This window comes from Fusarium mangiferae (genome assembly GCF_900044065.1).
Source record: "Fusarium mangiferae strain MRC7560 genome assembly, contig: FMAN_scaffold009, whole genome shotgun sequence".
NCBI classification, from domain to species: domain Eukaryota; kingdom Fungi; phylum Ascomycota; class Sordariomycetes; order Hypocreales; family Nectriaceae; genus Fusarium; species Fusarium mangiferae.
In genome coordinates, this window is record NW_024573929.1 from 2,053,522 (window position 1) to 2,078,919 (window position 25,398).

The 25,398-nt window shown below is 48.1% G+C and overlaps 9 protein-coding genes across 9 annotated transcripts; 4 read left to right on the forward strand and 5 right to left on the reverse strand.

Annotated features, from left to right (window-relative positions):
* Positions 1–635: 635 nt before the first annotated feature.
* On the forward strand, positions 636–1,870 carry FMAN_08368 (uncharacterized protein; the record flags this gene model as incomplete). The annotated part of the gene is made up of 4 exons (XM_041835353.1): positions 636–766; positions 858–1,404; positions 1,454–1,666; positions 1,718–1,870. The coding sequence occupies 4 exons, from the start codon at positions 636–638 to the stop codon at positions 1,868–1,870; spliced, it is 1,044 nt and encodes a 347-aa protein (XP_041685525.1).
* Positions 1,871–2,499: 629 nt separating this feature from the next.
* FMAN_08367 (putative mutanase (glucan endo-1,3-alpha-glucosidase)) lies at positions 2,500–4,427 on the reverse strand (the record flags this gene model as incomplete). The annotated part of the gene is made up of 4 exons (XM_041835354.1): positions 2,500–3,558; positions 3,611–3,663; positions 3,714–4,242; positions 4,287–4,427. The coding sequence occupies 4 exons, from the start codon at positions 4,425–4,427 to the stop codon at positions 2,500–2,502; spliced, it is 1,782 nt and encodes a 593-aa protein (XP_041685526.1).
* A 1,774-nt stretch (positions 4,428–6,201) lies between these two features.
* Positions 6,202–7,722, reverse strand: FMAN_08366 (uncharacterized protein; the record flags this gene model as incomplete). Its single annotated transcript, XM_041835355.1, has 3 exons — positions 6,202–6,995; positions 7,053–7,132; positions 7,193–7,722. 3 exons carry the CDS (start codon positions 7,720–7,722, stop codon positions 6,202–6,204), a joined length of 1,404 nt encoding a protein of 467 aa, XP_041685527.1.
* Positions 7,723–10,047: 2,325 nt separating this feature from the next.
* FMAN_08365 (uncharacterized protein) lies at positions 10,048–11,250 on the reverse strand (the record flags this gene model as incomplete). Its single annotated transcript, XM_041835356.1, has 2 exons — positions 10,048–11,094; positions 11,143–11,250. The coding sequence occupies 2 exons, from the start codon at positions 11,248–11,250 to the stop codon at positions 10,048–10,050; spliced, it is 1,155 nt and encodes a 384-aa protein (XP_041685528.1).
* A 2,046-nt stretch (positions 11,251–13,296) lies between these two features.
* FMAN_08364 (uncharacterized protein) lies at positions 13,297–14,987 on the forward strand (the record flags this gene model as incomplete). The annotated part of the gene is made up of 2 exons (XM_041835357.1): positions 13,297–14,832; positions 14,883–14,987. The coding sequence occupies 2 exons, from the start codon at positions 13,297–13,299 to the stop codon at positions 14,985–14,987; spliced, it is 1,641 nt and encodes a 546-aa protein (XP_041685529.1).
* A 141-nt stretch (positions 14,988–15,128) lies between these two features.
* Positions 15,129–16,423, reverse strand: FMAN_08363 (uncharacterized protein; the record flags this gene model as incomplete). The annotated part of the gene is made up of 5 exons (XM_041835358.1): positions 15,129–15,428; positions 15,488–15,688; positions 15,749–16,138; positions 16,197–16,240; positions 16,306–16,423. 5 exons carry the CDS (start codon positions 16,421–16,423, stop codon positions 15,129–15,131), a joined length of 1,053 nt encoding a protein of 350 aa, XP_041685530.1.
* Positions 16,424–17,003: 580 nt separating this feature from the next.
* FMAN_08362 (uncharacterized protein) lies at positions 17,004–17,955 on the forward strand (the record flags this gene model as incomplete). The annotated part of the gene is made up of 2 exons (XM_041835359.1): positions 17,004–17,160; positions 17,216–17,955. 2 exons carry the CDS (start codon positions 17,004–17,006, stop codon positions 17,953–17,955), a joined length of 897 nt encoding a protein of 298 aa, XP_041685531.1.
* Positions 17,956–19,072: 1,117 nt separating this feature from the next.
* Positions 19,073–19,546, reverse strand: FMAN_08361 (uncharacterized protein; the record flags this gene model as incomplete). The annotated part of the gene is made up of 1 exon (XM_041835360.1): positions 19,073–19,546. One exon carries the CDS (start codon positions 19,544–19,546, stop codon positions 19,073–19,075), a length of 474 nt encoding a protein of 157 aa, XP_041685532.1.
* A 2,123-nt stretch (positions 19,547–21,669) lies between these two features.
* FMAN_08360 (putative cellobiose dehydrogenase) lies at positions 21,670–24,568 on the forward strand (the record flags this gene model as incomplete). Its single annotated transcript, XM_041835361.1, has 8 exons — positions 21,670–21,712; positions 21,767–21,933; positions 21,985–23,326; positions 23,386–23,510; positions 23,560–23,653; positions 23,708–23,848; positions 23,907–24,139; positions 24,197–24,568. The coding sequence occupies 8 exons, from the start codon at positions 21,670–21,672 to the stop codon at positions 24,566–24,568; spliced, it is 2,517 nt and encodes an 838-aa protein (XP_041685533.1).
* Positions 24,569–25,398: the final 830 nt, after the last annotated feature.

Here is a 25,398-nt window from a genome sequence, read left to right on the forward strand (position 1 = left end):
AGCTACTTTAAAATAGCTACTAAGTCTATTGTTAACTCGGATACTAAAAAGTCTAGATATAGCAACAAAGAACTCGCGATTTTCCATCATTGAGAGTCTTTGTGAGCTAAAAGTTCATCTGTCTCGCGTTTATCTTTCCGAGAGCGGACTGTATTCATTGCACAAGCAATAGATTTCGCGCACTGGCAAGAGCGTAAATGCACATTAAAAATGGCCCTCTACTGACAGACGATAGTATATTAATGGCGCGGTTAACAGACCAAGATGGTAAACTTGGCTATTATGGGAATCAACTCCATTTGTAATTTAGACCTTGTCGATCTGGCTCGTAACCTCAACCCTAGTCCCCATGGAGACCCCGCGTGAGCAATTGCGGGGGAACAGTCAATTGGCGCTCCAATAAAATAATTTTATCTTCTAAAATGACGATCCGAGGTCGCCAGAAGAAGACCAATCCCTGCACCAAAGCGTTGTGTAACTGCACCGAAACTCCGAAAAGCTTAATGATCATCGCGTTTAATAGAAAGCTTAAAAACGGGAGATGTTGACACACTAGCCATTGCCTGGGGTATATATACTCAAGCGTCTCCTGATAAACTGCCCATCAGCACCATCACCTTCACTTAAACTTAACAATGAATTTCCTTCTCAACTTTGGAGTCCTCCTGGGCACCCTTTATGCTGCTAGGGTTGAGGCTTTCCATAATCCTATCCGGAAACCTGGTCCAGATCCTTCTGTTGTCTTTGCAAACGGCTTCTATCATTTGTAAGTCATACCCTCAGACCTCAAAGGCAATGGCATGATTTAGAATCATTGAAGCCACGAACCATGAGCTTAAGATTGACGTGGATTCCAGAACATACACTTCCTATGATCACATAGAGATTACGCGATCCATGACACTGGGAGGTCTGTTGAATGGAGAAACGAAGACGATATGGACCGACAAGAACACCACTCGCAATGCCAATATGTGGGCTCCAGAAATCCACCGCATTGATAACGTGTGGCACATGTTCTACTCAAGCTGCGACTCATCCCTCCCCTGTTGCGATAGCTGCCACACTCGCGTTCTTAGAGGATGCAATAAGGCAACCCCATTCGACTGCACCTACACGCACTTGGCAGATTTAGTCCCTCCCACTGGCTCACAAGGTGGTCCCAAGTCGGATTTTGCCTTCAGCATTGACGGGACATATCTTGAGATCCCAGGAAAGGGAAGGTATCATGTGTTGAGCATTATTAACAAGGACGAGCTACAGTCTATTGCTATTACAAAACTCGATACAACGAAATGGACCGTTGATGGTTGGCATGTTATTTCTGTTCCTGATCAGCCCTGGGAGAAAAACACAACCAACTCGAATCCGAACAGTATTACCGCTGTCAACGAGGCGCCTCATGTGAGTTTGAGCTGATCGTCGCAAAGCTTGTCGAATACTAACGTGTCAGCCTCTCTATCACAATGGACAAATCTGGCTCTCTTACTCAGCTTCATACTGCGGAACACCCAACTATTCGCTCGGGTTACTGCACTACAACGGTGGCGATCCATTACAGGCTTCATCATGGGATAAGAAAGGTCCTGTATTCTCGCAAGCCAATGGCAACTATGGAACCGGTCATAACTGTTTCTTTACGTCTCCGGATGGACACGAAACCTGGGTCAGTAGTGCCTCTCGAAGAAGTTTCTCGTATATACTAATCTTATTCAAGAATGCCTTTCATGCCACGAGCAACCCCAAGGGATCCTGCGGTACCGACAGATTTACTCTCGCACAGAAAGTTACCTTCACATCGAATAACTCGCCGCAGTTTGGCATCCCGCAGCCGTTGTCTGCTGTCTTGCAACCGCCGAGTGGAGAGTAAGAGTATCGCGTGCATCTTGGGATGGATTTAAGAATACTGTAATTAAGGACTACGGAGACTAAGTCACTGTTCCTTAGAAACCGCTTCGTCTAGTACATGTATCCTAGAGCTGGAAGAAAGAAATCTGGAGCCCATTATCTTGTTGACATGTCATTTCAAAGTCCTTTTGTGCAATTTCACCCTTTACCGGTATTTCCCAGACTAATTCGCGTCCTCATTCAACATGGTACCGATATATAATAAGGGATAAGAAGCTCTTCCAATAAAGTTCCTATAACTTCTTCCCATGTTTTAAAGAATTGGACTAGCCCTTATTGAAGTAAAGGACGTCTTAAAGTGTAAGGAAGGACGTCTTCCAATCGTAGGCTGTTGCAATGCAGGGCGCTGATCACCGCATCGATATCACCAGGAATCGGAAAGTCCTTCAAAGAGCCCAACGTTGTAGAATTCGATTCCTAAATCTCAGAATCGTAGTCGTAACCTTGCCACTGGATGATTAGACGATGCAGTGTCTTGCGAGATGACTCCAATATCCTTATAGATACACTATTTAAAATAAATATCTATATAATAACAGAAGTAGATACAGGTTTTAGTAGCATTATTATAGGCAGGTACAGATTGTGTTCTTAGCAATATCTGCAAGCTGTATCAGGACAGTATCCATGGTTACAAGTATAACTGCACAGTCCCTTATAACTATCATCAAGACCAGAGGCAGGGCAACCCTCACGACCATTCGAGGCTGGAGGCGACACAGCTGTTCCATATCTGATACACTTACACTGATCTGGAGGACAGTAATTATAGCCACAAGTGAACTGACAGAGACCAAGATAGTTACCACTTTGACCGTCCGCTACAGCCCCTTCAACACAAGCATTGCCGTTCCCTGGATTAGTCACTGTGGGGGGATCATTTGGCTGTGTCGGAGAGGCAGGGTTGGTTCCGAGAGAAGGCTTAGGCTGACAAGTTGTGACGTGCAGACCAACAGTCAAAGACGCGAGCCCACTGCCGTCGAGAGGGTCAGAGAAGCCGGCGGCGACAGTACCAACATAGGCATTAAAGTTGTACAAGCCGCAGGGACAGACAGCTGTGATGTCCATAAGAGAGGTATCAGACAAGACGTTGGTGCTGCCACGCTTGAGAGTGAATGTCTGCTTGCCAAGGTTGGCGTCGACCTTGATGAGGGTCGCTCCAGCAGGGACCTCTTTCGTCACCGTGTTGCTTCCTGATTTGATGATGACAGTTCCAGCAGACTTGAGCAGACTCACAACGTATACAGCGTCTTCCATAGACTGCCATCCGTCGGGACGACCCTGGAAATAATTCTCGTTAGGCTTGGGTGGAGCTCTACCAGAGGTCGTATCAGTGGCATCGCAGTTGAGACTCTTCAGGTTGCGGCGATACCAGTAGATGATTTGGTCCTTTTCAATATACTTGGCCACGTTGGTGTCCTTGTTCTTGTATGCAGCGATGAAAGGTTTGGAGAGGTCGAGCCAACCGTTGTGAGGCATATCGTTGGACCATTTGGATGCCCCGTCGTCGGTGTGTTTGTTTTTGAGGGGTCCGATATAGTGAGACTCGCCGTAGTCGTTCCAGGTCAGGATTTCAACCATAGGGAAGCCCTTTTGCAGAACCTGGTTCCAACGGTCGAAGATGAGTGAGCCGCTCGGGAAGACCCAGTTCTGGTAAAGTTAGTCTCTTGGCTGACCATGTTCATGAAGAAAAAGAACTAACCTTGGACCAGTCGACCTCAGGCCCATAGTGAGTAAAGAACCAGGGCGAGATTGCTAGTTATAAGTTAGTCACCTACATTAGTATGTAGAGGAGGGATACTCACGAGCCATGTACTTTTTATTTCCAAGCCAGTTCGTGTAACTCGTGTCACCATCGGCGACACTGACACTCTTTCCATCCTTGGGCGCCTTGTTATTGCCATCGTTTGGCCAGCCCATCCAGTTTAGAGCACCGTCGATACCGTTTGTAGAGCCTCCCCAGGGAGTAAAATTAGGGACGAAGAAGATATTAGAGCCAGAAGCACTTCTGACAGCATTTGCATCGAGGCCATCTCCTGCAAAACTAGACACAAAAACTTTGTTGTCGATGCGCAGCTGACCTGGGTGGTCGGCATACTTTTTGACCTTCTGGCCGACAGCGGCTGCATCGCCTACTGACCAGAAATGAAAGTCGAATGAGATGAAAACCTTCATGCCATTGTTGTTGGCAGAGTCATACGCGTAGCCGAGCTGTGCGTCCGTATAATCATCGGTGCCGATATTGAGGGCAAAGGCGTCAATGCCAGCGGACTTTGCGCGCTTCATATCATCGTCATAATCGGCAGAGCTTTGTCTGTTGCCAACAATCCCAATCTGGTGATGTTAATTGAGTTTGAACGTGAGGGTAAAATGCATACCATGAAGTGGGCGAACACCAAACGATCACTGGAGGAAGCTCTTTCAGCAAGCGATCGACTGTCAAGAACAGCACCTCGACAAGCCGTAGCAGCAAAAGCTGCAAGACCAATGCCTCGAAGCAAACGAGAAACAGAAACCATCGTGAACTATCTTTGGCTGCCAAGCTGTTGGCTGTTGCTTCGTCGATGAAGATGAGGGATTATCGAGCAGAGGCTGCTGCTTTTATGTGCATTTCAGATATGGGCGAACAACCCGAGTATAACAGAATACGCGCATGCAGACCGTGCAGGGAAGGAGATTAAAACGCTGTGGGTCAGGAGATCCATCGACGTGCAGTGGGCTGACATTGTGTTTCGTGGCTTAATAGGGCGTTTGACAGATATTAACATACCCGCTAATGTGCAAGATCCTACAAACCGCCAGAAGGTACACACCAACGAATTAGAGAAACGACATATAGCTGTATCTCATCATTATGCTCATGAAGCTTTCTTCCCAAAACTTGCCAGACAAATGCCAAGAGACGTCCCCAGTATAAGCATACAACCGATTGTAAATACGAGGATGACAGGGTTCCGAAGGATTCACAAACTCCACACTGTCGGGTGATAATGCGAAGTCCGTCACAATTTTGCCCAAATTTACGGCAATCCGGCATTGGTATTTAGTCACTATATACAAGTTCCTAAAAATTAATACGAAGATGCTAGTCAGCATAACTAGTGATGCATTAGCCATGAGTCGCAAATGGGTCCCAGTAATCACTCAAAGCATCACTGGGGCCAGAGTACGTAGCCTTGTTAAGAAACAAGGTATCAATCGCTTATTCGCCAAGGCAAAATTATAGGGGAGTGAACTGGAAAACCCTTTACAGCTAGCTGCACTTACGAGGCCTAGCCACGCCAATAAGATAAAGAAAATTGGGACTACCGTTATAAACTTCCAAATCGAAGACATCAGCCTATAGCGTTGGTTGGCTGACGATGGCATTGCATTTTTTACAAGCATAAAGTTAAGGTTGTGTGATCAACCGTGCCCTCAGGATGAATACCAATTGAGGAGAATTGCTTCTAACACCAGTGACGGTCGGCTCTCTGAAATCTATCGCTCGCCTGGCACTGGCAGATTCCTCAAACCGGGGCAAGTTGTCGAGTGGAAAGAATCCGAGCAAGGTATTTTGTGTAGTGCGGACCAAGAGACTGCTCTTGTTACATCTGGACTGATCACTGCATTCATTTTTGAAGCCTTTGAACAACTTGGCTGTTGGTTGAGTCATTTGAGCGACGGTGATAAGGCTCAGCGACTGTGAATCTTCTGTAGTATCAGCGCTAGATGGGTATGCAGATTTTAGAACGCTTGTATGGCTGATATGTTAACACTGCCAGTTATTCCTGTACCACGTAACCTCCAACGAAGCTAGCCTTGGAGAGATCTCTGCCTCGACTGTGCAGTTGTCTTAAATCTTATTCACGACGCTGAAAAGCCGTTGCGAGAGCAATTGGTTCAGGTCATATCGACCGAGGCAAATGGATTTCGAATGTCCCTCTGTTTTGGCCGAGGGCCGAGGACTTTTTGCAGGACTATAACATAGTCATGCCTTTACCATTAGGCTCACAGGCCAAATACATGAGCTGATCCAGGTTATCTCTCAGTACGGTTACAGTGAGTGACCTTATATTCTACCGTTAGAGACTAGGTTAGTAATCCAGAAGAGTGTTTAACATTTATGCCGCAAGCACTTCAGGACAGGGTGAGACAATAAATCAGACGCCTTCGGACATCGTCATTGATCTTTTTGTCGTAGATATCGATGTCACTAACTTTCTTATAATAAACTTTCTCGATTTGGCTATATTTCAAGTATCGAGCATGGCGGACCAAATGTCAACTATCTGAACAAATTGCATCTTGCTATCAATGACCAACTGCAAACTCAAAAGCCCAAGCAGTGTTCTTATCAACATTCGTCTGGTAGACAGGAAATGTCACGGAGTTGCCAGAGTAGGTATGCGAATACACTCCTCGATCAGTTGGGGCTGAGACTCCTCCATAGTGGCCATTATCAACAAATCCATAGGTATGGATAGCAAGACTGCCTGAAGTCGGGAGACCCACGGAGCTGAGGTTGTTGATGGTGATATACCACGTACCAGTAGCGATATCCACGCCGGTCAAAACGCGAACCTTGTCTGTTCCAATAGTTGTGTACACGTCCAGCTTCCCGTCCCCGCTCCCAGTCGTGGTGGCTCGAGTGCCGGTCATGTTGAGGTTGTAATACTTGTAGACTTGGTACTCGCCGTTGGGGACGTACCCTCCCGCAGTGCAGCTGTTGACGTCGGACTTGCCTAGCAGAGATGCCATGAAGTCGTGCAAGCCGCATGTGCTGAGCCAGTTTCCGCGAAGTCCGATGTAGTTGTATCGCTCAAGACGTGAGATCCACCAGGCTGCACCTGTCGCAACCTGCTGCGAGAAGACGGCGTATTCGTTGATGTTGACTTGGTTGTCGGGCGCATTGTACTGCTGACGAAGTGTCTGCCAGTTACCATGGTCATTGGCCACATCGCCCGGTTCGTCATGCCACGTCCACTGGTCGGGAACTACCTTGTTGGCCATGACGTATTTCACAAATGCCACCCACCAACTGTTTGAGGTCGAAGGCTGTCCAGCACTGGAGGGACCGACCAGGAGCACGTTTTTAAATGCGGAGGCTGATGGAAGTATCGGAGTTAGTAGGGTTCCTCCGTTTTTGATCTATCAAGACGTACAGGATCGAATGCGCTGGTATGTGCGCTTCCACATCTGCAGATACTGGTCTTGGCTGCGGCTCCAAAAGCTACCATCTGCTCTGTGTGTCCTGTGTCAGAAACAATACTGGCCAATAGCATAGTATGAGTGTTTCACTTACTCGTTCCAGATGTCGATATCCAAGCCGTCCAACATGTTATTAGACTGCAAGTCACCAAGCAACTGGTTCAAGAACTTGTCGTAATCTGTCCAATCGCCATTATCGCCAGGCCAGGCCGTAGATGAGGTTGCATGATCAGTGCCCCAGATATCGTGAGGTAAGAGCTGGAACCTGGCACCAAACTTGCGAGAGGTCAGATAGTTCTGCTTGGTCGAATTGAATCGCGCGGCATAGGCTTGAAGGCCCTGGACCCAGCCGCCTTCATTCATCTGTGCGCCTCCGGCACGGGCATAGTTGAAGCCCATGTCAGTGTAAAAGTGATCAGGGATCTGAGTTGGGGATTGGCCAAACCCGGAGTCAGGAATGCCGTAGATAAACCCAGAAGCCAAGTGCTTCGGCGACCCACGACCCTTGGAGAGGTCGACTGTAGCCGTGTTGGATGATGTTTGGCGGCGCTCAATGGCGGATGAAAAGCCCAGCTGAGGCAGCGCTGCCATGGCCAACAGGCCGCTGATAGTCAGAGACCGCATAGTTACAAGTGTTAACCTTGAAGAGGATGTAAGATATTGAGATTTGAATGAGTATTGAAGATGTTGTTGCGATGTAAAGGCTTGAACGAGATGTCACAGAGATATGTATACTTATACTTGATAATTCAGTGGCGCTACGGAACTCGGCACTTTAGCTGGTTCCTGCACCGTCTACCCCGTGGGGACGGGTGAGGCGTCCGGCAATGCTTCAAAGGGTTCAAAGCCAAGAATGCTTCAGTGTTCAACAAGGCTCCGCTAGTCTGCTTGCTCTAAAAGTCCCGGTCCCAGTCCAGCATGTCTCTCCGGTGGGAGGCTTTAGTCTACGACTTGTGTCTAGCGGGGAAAGTCCGGTGGGAGAAGGCGGTGGGATGTCAGGGTTCATTCACTCGCATGACAGTAAAAGATTAACATTGCGGGGTAATATAGGGGAGGTTCTTATGCGATCCAATCGTCGCGTAAACTTGTTCAAAGGTGGGATGGCCTAGATTGGTGCGGTTTTTGTTGATATTTTATGGTATTATTAAGGCAGTCCAAAATTACAGAGGCATATCTTACCGCATCTGGCTTGACATCTTAAATCAATGCTTTACTAATGTGTTTTTCCAAGTCGTGGACCAAAACTGTAGTTTTTATTAACTCAACTATATCTTGTCCAATTCAAGGAACAGCACTAATTTACTTCAGCCTGAGCGCTGAGGTCACGAGGTACTATAAGTTGAATAGAGCCTCAGGGGTAACAGAGCAACCTGCTAGAGATATAAATGAGAATAACGACTAACAGCGATTTATATGGTTATTCTTTGGAATGGATTGAAGTCCTAATTGCGCATTGCCTTATTGGCTCATTAATGTGTCTTAGAAATATGACTATACAGATTTTTATTTAACGCAACAACGTATCGGGCCAACTCGCACTACAACAACAGCACAGTCGGAGGTCTATTTCGTCACCAGTATTTAAGCCGAGGAGGCATTTTTTTAGGCTCCAAACCTTTTTCCTTCACGTAGGCTATGAAATCCCATCAACAACCAGCTTCCTCTCCAAGACGGACACATGAGGTAATGCCAAGGCACTTGAAGTGCCATCTCGGACTAGTTTTGAGCTCTGCATAAGTGCCTAGTTTTAAGTTGGCCAAGCCTCGGGGAGCAAGAAAACACAAGACCTTTATATAGGGTACCAAAATAAACTCAGTAAAGGATATCCTAAACTTAGTATAAATATTCTAAATTCATATAAAGTTACCTAAGTGTTTTTGTCATTTATAATCAAGGTCTCAAATTTCCTTTCCTCCCCTAGCCAAGTTCAGTCACTCGTATGTTCCTGACTCGTTATCAGATCCTTTTTAATCCTGATGCTTCAGAAGGATTCGCAGATCTCGCGAATCAACCAGTCAAGAGAGCGGAATTAGGTAAACTCGTCTCAGCTTGTCGATCCCGTGTGATCCTTCGCATCTCTGGATCCACAGCCCCATTACAGCTGGTTGAGGATGCAATAAATGATGTCATTCGATGGCCAGGCAGACGCATATAGCTCTTTATCTCAATAATAAAACCAGGACGTCCTCCTCGAAGCCGCCTTCTCATTACGACTTCAACAGACTGAACATAATCCAATACTCCTCATCTAAGTTTAACAGCCCATCAACCCTACACTCACCATGAAGGTACGTTGTCAGAAGTGTACATGCGCAGTGCTAATATTTACAGTTCCCTCTTATTCTTTGTGCCATCATTCCTCTGGTCTACGGATGCAATGGCCCTCGGGAAGTAGGGTAGAACCCCAATTGTCTAGGAGGTACATACACGGACTGCGCTGCTGAGAAGCAGTCTTTGTGCACTCTTGAGTGCTTCAACCAGCCACCTGGACAATGCACTACTGGTTGCACAACACGAGCTCAACAAGAGTGCCAGAGAGATTGCATGGCCATCAACAACTGTGATGATTGTATCGAGCACCTCCTGATCATGGGCGGAGCCGAGTCAGCTGCACTGGAAGCTTGCTCGCAGCCAGGTATGCATTCAATGAAAAGCCCTTTGACGAGACCCTCGCGAGCCGAGCTAATGGAACTATAGGAGACTCTTACTACTGCAACTGTGGCTGATCTCTAGTTGACATGAGTGCTCCAGTCGATGGGACATATGGACTGAGATTCTGGAGCGCCATAGTATGAGACAATAGTAGCATGTATTGCACGTGCATGTCACAAGGGGGGAGGAGCAATGCATAGCAGAAGGTTCAATGGGACAAGAGCAAGACGACGGGAAAAGGGTGGTTTACAAGTTTATATCCCAACTAAACTAGAATACGACATTCACATTCTCAATCTATTTACCCTCCTTCAAGTAGCCGAAAGATAGCGTGGGGTTGATGAACCCAGCCTCCTCGGGGAACTTGCCATAGTCCCAGACGGTGTAGAAGTTCTTCAAGAAACGGACGCCAAGCAAGGCGAATCCCTCAGCGCCAGAATCGATCGGTGGCCAGCAAGCATCGTCTCGGTTGGCAAAACCAGGAAGGGCCAGTTGATCACCAGTGACGTTGAGGAACCTACTGTCGCCGTAGTAGCCAACCTCAAAGGCAACAGACCAGTCCTTGGTAAATTCGCTGCACAAAGGAATGTGCTCGCCGTTGAGAATTGCCGTCCAGTTCATGCCGATAGATTCGTAAATGTCCTCGATCTTGGACTCGGGAACGGTGATACCAGAGGCTCCAGTATCAAAGACAACCGAGACATCAATGTCAACCTTGGACCTGGTCTGAGAGCAGTTCTTTCCCTTTCGCGAGGCGGTAGTGCTGTGAAGAACGGATCGCCAGACGTCGTAGTCATTGAGGTTGGTGTTGATCGGGATCTCAATCAAGTCGCTCTTGATATATTCCTTCTCCTTGGACCCTCCCAGGGTGAGGAGACCCTTTCCTGGCTTGCCCTTGGTATCGTCGCCATCTTCTTTCGAATAGTAAATGCCGAACCGAGGTTCATCCACCTTTTTCTCCGCCATAAGAGTCTCGAACACGGGTGTAGCGCCGCCATCAGCGATACTACCAAAAGCCAGGCCCATGAAGCCGGCAGCGGCCAGCGAGGACCAGTTGCTCTCATTGGCCGCGATAAACTTCGACTGCCAAGTTAACCCCTCCGCCTCGAAGCGCTCTTCCACGGTCGGGCCCGCAACTTTTCCTCCAAGATAGTCGATTGAGGCATCCTCTCCCGTGTATTTTCCAGCAGAAGATGCTGTGAAGTTATACCCGATTCGGTCCTTGTTGTAGTGGGGACACTCGGTGGCGCACTCGCTATCGATCATCCAAGTCGAAGCACTTCCAGTGTCGAAGAGAAGAAGAAAGTCTTGCTCGGGCTTTCCGACACCGACCTGGACCATTTTCTATCACAGTTAGTTTTCGTCTGTAGAACAAAAGCCGATCAAACATACGTAGCCATCCTTGATGACCATGGGCATGTCCAAAACGGCAGCTGAGGCAGCGCCGAGAAGAGTCGAAGTTGCCAAAACGGCCGAGGCGAAACGAGTGACAGAACCCATCTTTGGTTGTATGAGGTCAATAGCGAGGTCGAGGTAATGCGAAAGGAGCGGGATAGACTGTTAACAAATTATAGGTTGCTGCGATATCTTATAGGCAGAATGCACCATGTGACGTATTGCTCACAGAACGAGATTAAGTGGCTAGTGACTCCATAAACACGAACTAATCTCCGTTGTTGTAGCTATTATTAGGATGAACACAGCTAAAGGACGCCATATATGTCCTCAACATCCGTTGCATAATCTCAGGCTATGCACTTCACAATACGTGCATAGATCCAAACCCATCAGATAACTCGAATTATCTCTCAATGTATCCGTACTTCACATCGTTGTCAATCACCTTACAGCTCGCAGGGGCCACGAATATCCAATGCTGCATTTGAGCTTTCTACCTACCCCACAGCAGAGTGTATCAAATTGGCCCTTGCTGGCTCATCTGAGTCATGTGTGGATACCGATTACGATAATATATCCACAATATTCTCACAGTGGCAAAGTATCGGCCAGGACATTTATAGCCCTTGGGGGAAGTATCGCAGCAAAGTCCAGATCGGCAGTCTCCTATTCCAATTCAAGCGCAGACAATTGACGAATGCAAGCCCAATGCACAATGCCAGACGTCGAGTACCAAAAGAACTATGCCCAACACCTAGGAAATATTAAATTGACGAATCCTCTATCAGTTGTGATGAGTTGACCGATATTTTCATCAATTTGAGACAAAGATTGAACTCAGCGCTTGTGCCGATTTGGCTTAATAGGAGAAATCCTGATTTTTAGTGGACAGGATTACGCTGCAGCCGGAGATGCCGAGGTATAGACCCACTCTTGGCTACAGCTTCAGGGTAGCGAAGTAGATTTAAATCTTATAAATATATACAATTCAGTATGCTTTGTTAATGATTAGACGCATGTTGAAGAATTTTGCATTATGAATTAAGTAACTGAATACATCGCTTAGGAGAAGACTGACTATTGTATTAATATACATATAAAATTTAAAAGTAACCATCGCAGGAAGCAGTACGTTGTCAGTATGGGATGAATGCCATAGACCAAGCGAGCATAACCTCCAACCTAATAACACACTCCATTTACCAGACCGAGCAAAATAATGCGCACATAGCCTTAGCCTTGTACTGATAAAGTATACGAGATGCCAGCCCCTTGTTTTAAGCAGCAATCAATGTTGGATATGTAGTGTTTAGATTTGAGGCGATCTAAGACATACGTCACAGTTACGCATTCTGTACTTTGCTACCCGTCTAAGCGTTTAAACGGACTTCAAGAAGGAGCGCGTAATTATTGTGCGCTGAGAATCATGCAAAGACAGCCCAAGAAAAATGCAAGTTTAAAAACCGGCTTAAATGCCGAAGTTAAAATTTAAGGCAGATGCATAAACGTGTTCTGATTGGTGGGATTTGAGAATCTCCGTGCGACGACAAAAGTGTCCAATCAATAGCCGACATTAGTCTCGGCAATGGCAGCGAGCATACTTGTTCTAGAAAGGTTCGAAACCTACTTCTCAACGGCTCTAACCATCTTTGGACTACCACTTCGTCTGAATAATCATGACAAAAGGTGAGAATTTGCCAGCCGACCGGGATGCGACCTGTCAAACTTGGCCCCAACACAGTGCTTGACGTCTCCAGGGCGGACATGATGAGTGTTTCACGGCAAACCCGGACCACCTGACTAATGTAAACACTCTATCTTATCAAGAATTAGCTTGGAATATGGAGTCAAATCGGCGAACTACGAGGATCTTAACTGATCGTAGCATGAATCAGCTACCATGGCACCCATCTGCCCGGCGTTATCGCGTAGATAGTATAGCCTTCGGCCTTGATTAACAGAAATGCCTTGGTCTGCTCCATCGATGAAACCTCATGCGCTAAGGATCTCAAAAGCATACAATGGGGCGACAAGATCGGCTTCTCAACACCCAACTTCTTAAGAAACCAGGTTCCCTCATCATCGATTGACCTTCCCATGCCAGTCATTATCAATCTGTAAAGTGGATCATCATTTCCCAGGCCCATCATGCGCTTCTCATCTCTTTCGGGCGTGTCTGCTCTTACCTTGGCTGCTCTCACGGCACCAGCCTCATGCAAGACCGCCGATTCTGCCTACGACTATATTGTCGTTGGCGGAGGCCCTGCTGGCCTGATCACAGCTGAGCGACTCTCGGAAGCAAACGAGAAGGTACTGCTCCTCGAGCGTGGACACGGTCCAACCGTCGCAACTGGATCCAATCACACTCTATCTTGGGACTCCTCCCTTACCCCAATCGACGTTCCTGGCCTCTCTTCTGCTGTTGGTGGACTTGATCTATGGAATGAGTATATGTGTGATGATACTGCTGCCTTAGCCGCTTGTGTTCTTGGTGGCGGTGTCACCGTCAACTACATGGTCTTTGTGCATCCTCCTGCTCGCGATTTTGACGACAAGTGGCCCAAGGGTTGGAAATGGAACGATGTTGCCCCGGCCGCCAACAGACTATATGCTCGCAACCAAGGCACTCTGGTCCCCTCCAAAAACAACGAGCGATACGACCAGGGTCTCTACAACACTCTGTCTGGCTTTTTCGATAAGCTAGGCTGGAAGTCGGTTGACATGATCAAGCAGCCTGACGAGAAGCACGAGGTTTACAGCTGGCCATCCTGGAATGTCAAGAATGCCTTGCGAGCTGGGCCCGTCAGGACCTATCTCCCCCTGGCCCAGAAGCGAAACAACTTCACTCTTCGCATGGGTTCCAAGGTCATTCGCGTTGTCCGTTCAGGCTCACGAGCCACTGGCGTTGAGGTTGAGACTGCTGCAGGCAAGAAGGAGATTGTGAAGCTTTCAAAGCACGGTCGCGTTGTTCTTTCTGCTGGCGCCCTCACAACTCCTCGCCTGCTGTTCAACTCAGGCATTGGACCAAAGAAACAGATTCTGACTGCGAAGAAGACTGGTGTCACTCTTCCTGCCGAGAGAAACTGGATCAACCTTCCTGTTGGCGAGAACCTCATGGACCATCCCATCTTCACCTTCACTGTCAAGACTGGTGGTGCTTGGGGCATGCTTGACACTGATAGTGTCTTGAACGGCACTGACACCAAGAACATCGATCTATATGAGAAGAAGTCCTCTGGAGTCCTGACTCAAGGCCGCCATCGCATGATCTTCTTCAGCTCCAACAAGGGTTCCGACGGTGTCACTCGATACTTCCAAGGGTCATGTGCTGCTGGAGGTGATGGTATCGCTTCCATCAAGGTCTACATGACTCACGGCCTGACCTCGACTGGTGTTCTGGGTATGACTGAGGAGGGCAAGACTGTTATTGAGAAGTCTCCTTACCTGCAAACAAGTGGGGATGTCGAGGCCGCGAAGGCTTTTGTTCAGGACATGGTTGAGAAGATCACCGATTCTTCATCTGGATTCGTTCTTCAGAAGGAGACCAACACCACAGCTATCATCAAGGCTGTTACCAGCGGGAACCATTATGCTGGTACCACCAAGATGGGGACTGATGATGGGCGCAAGGGAGGCTCTTCCGTTGTTGACACCAACGCCAAGGTATATGGCATGGACAACCTTGTAAGTGTAGCTTGTCTCTATCCACCAATCCACCAGCTAATTATCTCTAGTTTGTCTCTGATGCTGGCATCCATCCCGACCTTCCTACTGGCAATATCCAGACCATTGTTATGGTTGCCGCTGAAGCTGCAGTTGCCAAGATCCTTGCTTGTTAAAGAACTTTGGCTGTACGAAGGGAATGAAAGGGACCTAGATAAAAACGAAAACGTAGTGTAGTATTAGCAGAACATCCTCGAGATAGTCTCATATTTTTGAAATATTGTAACATATTAACTATAGCATCTAAGCAAGTTTTCTTAGACACTTTTCACCACCTCGATGCAGACCTTGCCGAAATGATTCATGCTCTCTAAGTAATTGAAAGCATCCCTGGCCTCTTCAAGGCTGAAAATGCGCCCATCAATCACCGGCTTAATGTTATTAACTTCAATTGCACGATTCATCTCCTCAAATTGCACGCGCGGGCCCACGTATGCGACACGTATAGTGCAGAACCTGAAAAACATATCCATAAGAACTGGCTGCTCTCGAGGGTGAGTACCAGCCCTTACTCCAACCACAGAGATGAGTCCGTCCATCTTAACGGCAACAAGAGACTATCAAGTTCCAACATGTTAGTAGTAGCACTTCAAAAGCGTGGGAGTACCCTTTGTACCTGTTTTAGAGTCACACCGCCCCCGATTTCGACTACGATGTCAACTCCCTCCTCTCCTGGAGTAAGAGCCTGCGCCTGGACACCCCAGTTCTCAACTTCGCGATAGTTAATGACATGGTCAGCCCCCATGTCGCGGAGCTTTTTGGCCTTTTCAACCGAGGACGTAGTCGCAATGACTTTGGCGCCAGCTGCCTTGGCGAACTACAGTCTGAGTTAGCTTGATGTTGTTGAGTCTGGTTAAGCTAGGCAGCTGAGACTTACAAGGATAGCAAAGGTGCTCACACCGCCAGTGCCCTGTGTGAGAACCCACTGCCCTGGGAGTAGAGTGCGGCCGGCTCCGAAGAGAGCGTTCCAGGCAGTCAGCCCTGCCACTGGCAACGTGCTGCCCTCAAGAAAGCTGAGGCTGCGTGGAAGAGTAATGACGTATTGTGCTGGAATGACGGCATACTCTTGAAGGACGCCATGATAAGCGGTTCCTAATAAGGCATTCATGTAGTGTGGCTTTATCGGACCAGATTGATGTGCTCCATTCATGATTGTTGTGACTCTGTCGCCTATCTGGAAGTTAAGGATATTAGACCCGATTGCTATGATAACCCCAGATCCATCCGAGACGGGAACGACATCTTTCAAGGAATGTTCATAATGGCCCTGAATGCAAGTTAGTGTAAGCCGAAGGAGATGGGGTTCAGGAAAAGGAAAGACAAACCCTGGTGGTGCCAATGTCGTGGTAGTTCAAGGAAATAGCGTAAACTAGATTGACGTAAGTAGGAAAGAAAATGACCGGGACAAAGTTAAGGCCATGAATGATCCCTTACTCTTTATCATCACGTCATTGGGTCCAATGCGAGGGATAGGAGCCACCTGCATTTCAAGCCCCGATGGGCCGTCGAATGTCTTGACCACCCACTGTGTCGATTTTTGCGGAAGGGACATGTTCAAAATGGAGTTATGGATGTTTTTGTCTGGTAAGACCTTGGGCAGTGGACAGGCTGCTCTTTAAATACTCAACTTACCCTGGGAATATCAGCCGTCGAAGTACTCCAATACTACGAACTATTCCCGGTCAGCTATGCTATGTCTCCCACGGAAGCTCTAATGGCAGGAGAGATTGAGTCATCATTGGTTAGGAGCTTGACACTAATGCAACTTGCTTAGGTCTGGGCGTAAGTTAGTCCTGAAGCCGCGCAGGTGACCTGGTGTCAATGCAACCTGCTTAGATCAAAATGTTACACGATAAATAATACATAAGTTCTGAACAAACCTGGAGCAGCCAGAGTCTCTGGTACATTCGGTGACTACGTGACTATGATTGGTCAAAAGCCTGACGCTAATGCAACCTGCTTAGAACAGCTAACTCAATACAGCCATTTGTAATACGAGCTCATTGCGGGTCCTCGAGTTCTCGCCAGAATCACAGGCATCCCAATGAGGTGGAAAACGAGTTTTCCCAAGTCGACGACATTCCTAGCTCTTAGATATGACGAATTCCTGTCTGCAATAAAGCAACACGGCCATGAAATATCCAACCAACCTGGCTGCGGCCCCTCTCATCGAGCTGACTGACATGGTACAGCGTCGAGAGATACGTACCGCAAGCGAGGACTGGACTGGGAAAACAAGCAGTGCTGAGAGACGCAGGCTGCAGAACCGCCTAAACCAAAGGGCATACGGTGAGTGTGAGTTGGTCTTGGAAGCTGGATACCTGCTTATACACTAGAATTGAAGAGAGAAGAAAAGCGTCAAGACGATCGGCATCGTTACATCTGCAGCAAGGCAGCAGACCTCGCCACGTCAACAAAGACATAGCAGATACACCGGATACGCCGGAACAACCAGCTGCTACTCAGTATCTGACTATGATAGGACCCCCCGCAGGCTACACGCCTGGATCGGGCTGTCTACTGCTACGCTCGGACGCCCAAGCTGCAATCCGCGAGTTTGTCAAAAAGGCCTATGAGGATTATGTGCTAGGTTGCCCGCAGCCATGGTATTTGTCAACTCTCATACAGGTCAACGTGTTCAACGCCCTTGTACAGAATGGTATTGCATTGGGATTCTCGGATCATTGGCAAAGAAAGGGTATTGTCTCGCCTTTCTCTATAATTGGACCATTGCAGTCTTTTGACCCCTACCCGCTAAGTCTCCAGCCAACAGCCTTGCAAAGGACTGTTCCCCATCATCCATGGATTGACCTTTTCCCAATCCCCCAAATGAGGGATAAAATCCTGCTCTCACTCCACCACCTGGATATGGATGAACTATGCGGTGACCTGCTCGATGTTAAGCCGGGCTTAGACGGGAAGCCGAACCTGATAGTCTGGGGATACCCTTGGGAACTCCATGGGTGGGAAGCCAGTGCTTTGTTCTTGCAGAAATGGGGATGGATGCTAGAGGGATGTCGAGATATCCTTCAAGCTACTAATTACTGGCGTGAGAGCCGAGGGGAAGACAAAATACTTTTTTAAAGGGCAGATAATAAACTTGTAGAACAGCGTTCCATGTGATAGCATATACCTACCCGATACTTATAGGTTCATGCATAGAGTTCGCAATTTAAGCATCACCACGCCACCTATCAAAACTTGCATTCAATAGACCCCCGCCAGTTCTTTATACCGGCTTCGCCAACTGCGGCATTCCCTACGCGCTGGGACAAGTCATTGAGCATCATGAGGAGCTGATCTTCTGCAGACCAGCGGATTTTAAACAACGATTTGATATTGACGTTCATCTCCGGGCTAAAGTTATTAATATCAACCATGCAAAACATTCAGTCAGTGTACGCACGGAAGGAGATGATTGAATTCGTCAATTTGGACCCGACAAGCTTATGCTAGCTCAGGATGCCGAGGTATTTCGCCCTCCATGTGCTGGGACAGATTTGAATAACATTGCCAACATGCAGATAATTGCTGACCTCCAAAAGGTACATGAATTGCTATCAGATCGCACACTGTGTAGGACCGAACCATGACTGGGAGGTTCCTTACCTCTAAAGAACTTCAGTTTCTACAACGATTTGCATCACAGACAGTTACGTCTGGCCTGCTAAGACAGGCGAGTAGGGTCAGAGAAGGAGTGTTTGGTTCGATGCCGTGTCTTATTTTCCACGTTGCGTATTAGAGTCCATAGAAGAGTCATCACAAGTAGCTGCACGAATATGTCACGAGACTTAGAATGAGCAATGTATCTGCTTTACACATACATCGGCCACAGAAAAGCGAAACACATGATAGACCTCGAAAACAAGGAAAGACGTGGTCCCCCAAATGCCTCAAATCCTTCTGACGGCGGGTCGCCAAAGTGAAGAACTCCTGGATAATCACGATCTTTCCTGTGTGTCAACACATGGCTTCGGATCAGGTTCCGGATAAACCAATATTTTATCAAATCATCAGCTCCACGCACACGTACATAAACTGCCTCGTCAGGGTTTGGCTCCACGTCGACCATCTTGACCCAATATGAGGAGCTGTAAACATCACAGCCGTGAGGAAAGTCCTTAGGCGCCGTAGCAAGCTGAGAGAGGGTCTCGGCATCGAGCATGATGTACGCAACATATCTTGTATACCCAAAGTTCGACTAGCCCCCCTTGGAGGCGATCCAGGTTTTGAAATATCCGCGCACCGCAGCCAAAGAGGCGTTTTCCAAATTCTGATCCTCCAGGACGTCATTCTCATACTGGCGTACGAATTCCTCATTTGGGCGCGTGTCAACCTCAATAGGGATATCAGTATATCGAAAGTCTGTTTCTTTGCCACGGGTAATCAGGAACTTGACACCCTCAACTTCGCCTTCAGCCCTGTGCTGGGCGATATTGTTTATAATTTCAAGAGCATGCTCGAATTTCTTGTCCGATCCAGGGCCATTAGTGGTGGGCATAATAGCAAAGCCCCATTTCTTTGGTCTATGGCCGTCTAGGAGAGATAACGTTGTGTCTAGTTGCTGGATAACGCTACGGTTATATCGAGGATCTCCTTGAAAATGAGCTTGCCGGAAGACGTCATCATTGATCCAGGAAGGATAGTCTTCCTCATCGACCACTGGTTGGGCCATATTATGTAGAAGCAGTAGATTGATTTTTTTATAATGGGAAAAGAGGAGGAAAAGGATCGATTGGAAAAATGAAAATAAATCAGGCTAGGATAAACCCACTCTTCCTTAAGTAAGGGTATAATTTAGTAGAAAATTTACTGGCTAAGGTGCTATTAAATAGCTAGGCTTACTTTATACTTTTTAAAATATTATAAAAATAGTAAGAACCAGATAATTGTTTATAAAGTCTGTAAAGCAGTTTATGTCTAAGCTTAGAAGTCTGGCAGTTATAACGGCTTGTCCTTAATCTCCTGGGKATTTTAAGATTTTGGGAGACATATATTACCTACCTAGTTGGGTACCAGACTAGAGTTACAACAACAGTTCTGACAGCTTGAATCTATCTCGATTAACGAATCAACGGCCATCAAAACCATAGCCACTTATTTGAAAGCGCAGAATCAGCTGGACAAACCTGATCAAATCCTCAACACCCCAACTGTAAAGCGCGAAGCAGTACAGGTATTCAATGCAAGCCTACACTAGGTCTCGCCATTCGAATTCGAGTACACCTCCTGTGAAAAAGTCCTCTATGTACGGGTCGAGAGGGCTGACATCATTGAAGAGGTTGGTCTATTGATTATCGTGTTTATCACAGTTCGGAGGAGAGCCATCAGTAGTGACCATGACCGGAGAGAGCAAACTCACAATGAGCATATGGGCATAATGAGGTTATGGAAGAATATTGCACATATATTCAGCAAAGGGAACTACCCTTTCACAGGTCAATCTTGGGCTGAAGCATTCTGGCGCACTTTGTTTCTCGACTGGTATCGTTGAACCGCCAGTGGGGGTGACGGATATAACGTTTGCAGGTTTCCTTCTGTGATCCGACTCAATTCCCGCCTATAACTTCTAAAGATGAAGATAAGCTGATACCGTGTTTACATTGCGAGGGCGCAGAGATATGGGGTTTCTTGTCTTTAATTTCTCCACCGTGCCTAATTGGCAATGTTTAGAACTAAAAAGGGCTATATCGGGCTTTCTCACCCGTAGACCCAAGTCGGAGACGAAGTGACTATTCTTATTGGCGCCGCTGTTTCTATTGTCCTGAGACGATATCCAGAGGGATGCATCGCGATTGGTCAAAGGTATGTACGAAGCTTACATCTTGAGCTTATGGCGTATTGCCTCTAACGAGACTTAGCTATGTTTATGAGATACTGGACGGTGACATCATTCAGGCTAGAGAAGGAAGAAGAACAAAGAAGGCTTCGAGGATTTTGGAGTTATCTAGGTAGCGTAAATATTACCACGTCGTCGTTCAACATAAAACATACATGGGGCTCGCTCACGCGTGAGATGCTTTTGACGAAGCCGGACGGCAATTTTGGCGCCAATGTTACACTATAATTACAGAGGAGCTTGGGTGTGTGGGGGGCCACCGTCAATCTAACTGGCTGTGCCTGAACAGGAGAGCCCGGACCCGGAGCATCGTGCCGCTCAGCCACCATCACATGGTTGCGGGGAGAAAAGGAGCGTTAGCCTCCGACACCCGCTTCTGGAAATAACGGGATCTTGGTACAGTTTGGGCAATATAACAATCTTGGGTGAAGGGGTCGCGTCGAAGAGGCTGACCGAAGACACGGTAGAAGTAGGAGCGTATGTATATAAGCCAACGAATTCGAAATGCTAGTGTTCTTTAATTATTCGCAGTGATGTATCGAGTTGATAGATCCAATAGCTGATGCTTGCATCTCACACCTCACACGCAGCTCGCGCCTTGCTCTCTTGTCCAGATCATATAGAATGAAGGACTATGAGTTTGTTTGGGTTAGAGGAATTACCGTCGCAGATTAATGCTAAGCATAAAAATAATGTTGGAAATAAGGCCCGGGTCTCCGTCATCAACTGGAGAAAGGGTTAAGGTTCGTTTCATCCGACATAGATCCCTGCTAGGGCGTACCCTATTTTGCTTCCTTTCGGAGCGTCCAATGTAGCACCTAAATACGGCATCGGTCCTTGGTCATTTTCGACTGCCTGTTAGCTATTCATGGCTCCCGTCGGTATATGAATGCGCCTACTGCTCTGTTTTTCCAATCTTCCCACGGCCTTCGCCAATCGTCGACCGGGGATTCGTCATCATGGTTTCCTACCGCTCGTTATGGCTTCTGGCCCTGGCCCCCTGTGAGTCTGAATATGTTCCGCTTCGGCAGTATTAGAGTGCTGACCTTTGAGAAGTTACCCAGTATGTGTCTGCTCAACAATCAACGCCCGTATCTTACACCGACCCCGACACTGGGATCGTGTTCGACACATGGACTGCATCCGGATCCCGCATGACATTCGGCTTCGCTTTTCCCGAAAATGGCCAGACCACAAACGCCGATGAGCTCATTGGATACCTCGTAAGGCACTATTCGATACCGATAGCTCTTCTTCTCTGACCATGTACACAGAATTGCGCGACTCCCAGTGGGAAAGGGACTGGATGGTGCGGTCTCTCCTACGGCGGACCCATGACAAACTCGCTCTTACTCATGGCCTACCCTCACGACGGCGATATCCTTACATCCTTCTTCTGGGCCAACGCCCAGGTCGAGCCTGTCCAGTACAAGGGCAAGGTTACTCTGACCCAGATCTCTTCCAGCATCACGGCGGATGGTTTCACTCTCATCTACCGCTGCCAGGGCTGCACTTCCTGGTCGCAAGACGGAAACTCGGGTCAATTAGCGACCACGTCTTCGATCGCCGTTCTCGGATGGGCTCATAGTACCACGGATGTGATTGACCCCGAGTGCCCCCTTGAGGCGAGGATGCTCCAGCACGAAACCCAGAGCATTTTCGGTGGCCAACTTACAAGCAACGCCTTCAATAGTAAGTATGACACGTGGGCTAAGCTCGCTACAAAGGTTGTTGAGGGCAACTGCGGTGGTGAGCAGCCTACTTCCACCGCAACCAGTCAGCCTTCCTCAACAGCTGCGCCCAGCGGTACCCCTGTCCCTGACGAGACATACGATTACGTTGTTGTCGGCGGTGGTGCCGGTGGTCTTCCCGTCGCTGACCGTCTCAGCGAGGCTGGTAAAAAAGTCCTTCTCATCGAGAAGGGACCTCCATCCTCTGGTCGTTGGGGCGGTACCCGTAAGCCAGACTGGCTCGGAGGCACCAACCTGACTCGCTTCGATGTTCCCGGTCTATGCAACGAGATCTGGGCCGATTCTTCCGGCATTGCCTGTCCCGATACCGATCAGATGGCCGGATGTGTTCTCGGTGGAGGTACCGCCATCAACGCTGGTCTTTGGTGGCGTCCCAATCCACAAGACTGGGACTTTAACTTCCCCGATGGCTGGAAGGCCAAAGACATGGCCACTTACGAGCAGCGTGTTTTCGGTCGTATTCCTGGTACACGTTACCCATCAATGGATGGTAAGCTATACCTCGACCAGGGCTTCAAGGTTGTCGCTGGAGCCCTTGATAAGGCCGGTTGGAATGAAGTCAACGCTCTTGAAAAACCGGGTGCGAAGAACCGCACTTATACCCACCCACCTTTTATGTTCTCCGGAGGAGAGCGAGGAGGTCCCCTTGCTACCTACCTCGTCTCTGCCAAGGCGCGAAACAACTTCAAGTACTGGACCAACACCCAAGTAAGACGTGTCATTCGCTCTGGCGGTCACGTAACCGGCCTTGAGGTCGAGCCCTTCTCCGGTGCCGGGTATGTTGGTACTGTCAAGCTCACTCCGGAGACTGGTCGAGTTATTCTTGCGGCTGGCACTTTTGGCAGTGCTAAAATCCTCCTTCGAAGTGAGTCTTATCTTGTCCATATGCTGCCAGAGCTTTGTGGTTCTAATCATGCTTTATAGGTGGTATTGGCCCAGATGACCAGCTCAGCGTTGTCGCCAACTCTAGTCGCGATGGTAGCTCCATGATCGCTAAAGATCAGTGGATCAACCTCCCTGTTGGCTACAATCTCGAGGACCATACCAATGTAAGTGCCGTCGTAGAGTAACCCGATTGTCCGGCTAACAGCATAACAGACCGACACTGTTATCAAGCACCCCAGCGTCGTGTTCTACGACTTTTACGAGGCCTATGATAACCCAATCCCCTCGGATAAGAAGAAGTACCTGGGTCAGTATTGAATCGTCTTCTGCAACTTGGCTATCATGACTAACTTGTAGGTAGATGCACGCTCAGGCATTCTCGCTCAAGCTGCCCCTAACATTGGCCCGGTCATGTTTGACGAGATTTCTGGTGCTGATGGCCGCGTCCGATCTATGCAGTGGACTGCTCGCGTCGAGCCTAGTCTCGGAGAGACTAGCAACAGTAAGTACTGCTTGACACCCCGTGCGATTTGCCTCACCAGACCTAACTCGTGAATTAGAGTCCATCACCATTAGCCAGTACCTCGGCCGTGGTGCCAAGTCACGCGGTCGCATGACCATCACAAGCGCTCTCAACACCGTCGTCTCTGGTAATCCCTACCTCAACGATGCAGAAGACAAGAAGGCTGTTGTGAAAGCCCTCGAAAACCTTCGTAAGGCTCTTTCTGGCGTGGAGGGCCTAGAGTGGCTCCAACCAGCTCCAGGTGTCACCTCGCAGAAATACGTCGATGATGTGGGTGCTTCATGAATCTCTACTGGCGTTCAAAGCGTGGTCTAATGTTACATATAGATGGTCGTCTCGTGGAGCAACCGCCGCGCCAACCACTGGATTGGAACCAACAAGCTCGGCAAGGATGACGGTCGCCAGGGCGGTACCGCCGTCGTTGACCTCAACACCAAGGTCTATGGCACTGACAACCTCTTCGTCACTGACGCTTCTATCTTCCCAGGCATGGTCACCACCAACCCCAGTGCCTACATCGTCACCGTCGCGGAGAGGGCCAGCGCCGCTATCCTAGCCCTTCCAGTGTCCAAGGCCCAAGGGCAGTACCAGCAGTGCGGTGGCAATGAGTGGACCGGGAACATGCAGTGTGGCAAGGGATTTTACTGCAAGATTCTAAACCCGTTCTACTCTCAGTGCTACCCTGACTCTAAACGATGAGGCTAGGGAGTGTGAGAAACTTCGAAATGTGCTGCCGTAAAGCTTCAATATGACGAACGACCAAGTTCTCTTACATCATAAGGGCTAGGTTGATAGGTACTACGCTGCATCAGGTAAACCACAAATGTAAAGACTGTCATCAAAATCCTGGCATCTTGATACACAATGACAAGCGCTATTCTTGTGAGACAGATTGGGAATTCTCTATGTCTTCGTAGCGTTCGCTCTATCATGCCTATGATTAGTCAATATAGGCTGTGCGTATCAGCAGTCCCTTGCTAGACGCGGGATCATTCGAACTAAATTGGCCACGAAGAATATTTGCCCTTCCAGATTAAACAACTTATCTTCTCATTTCAGCGCTGCTGTTCAATTAGTATAACGGCGTCTCCCTTACCCAGCACCCCATCTCGGTCTTTACTTTAGCTTCGTATCCTTGCCACCAGCAGTTCGTGTTGACGTTATGCTCAATATGCCAGGAAACAAAAATGTTAAGTAACCTCAGATTGTCAATGCTACCTCACTTTCGAGTCTCAAGGTTTACTTAGGGGTCACAGGGTACTATAGAGCATGGACACGAGTTATTTTCCAGCCAACAGCGTGTAAGAAAAGTTAGGAATCGATACTGTTTTGGACAGAACTTCTGCAAACTAACTCATAAAAGTAGGTGCATAACCCCCAGAAGCGAATAGTCGCACTAGTGGAACCTCGGAGGCTGTTTGTCCGCGTTTGGTAGTCTCCTTTCGGCAGCCCTCGGAGGCATGATCTTTGTTGCCGATTACCAAAAAAAGGATGTCATTTGGACTATAATGGCATATAGACATGGCCAA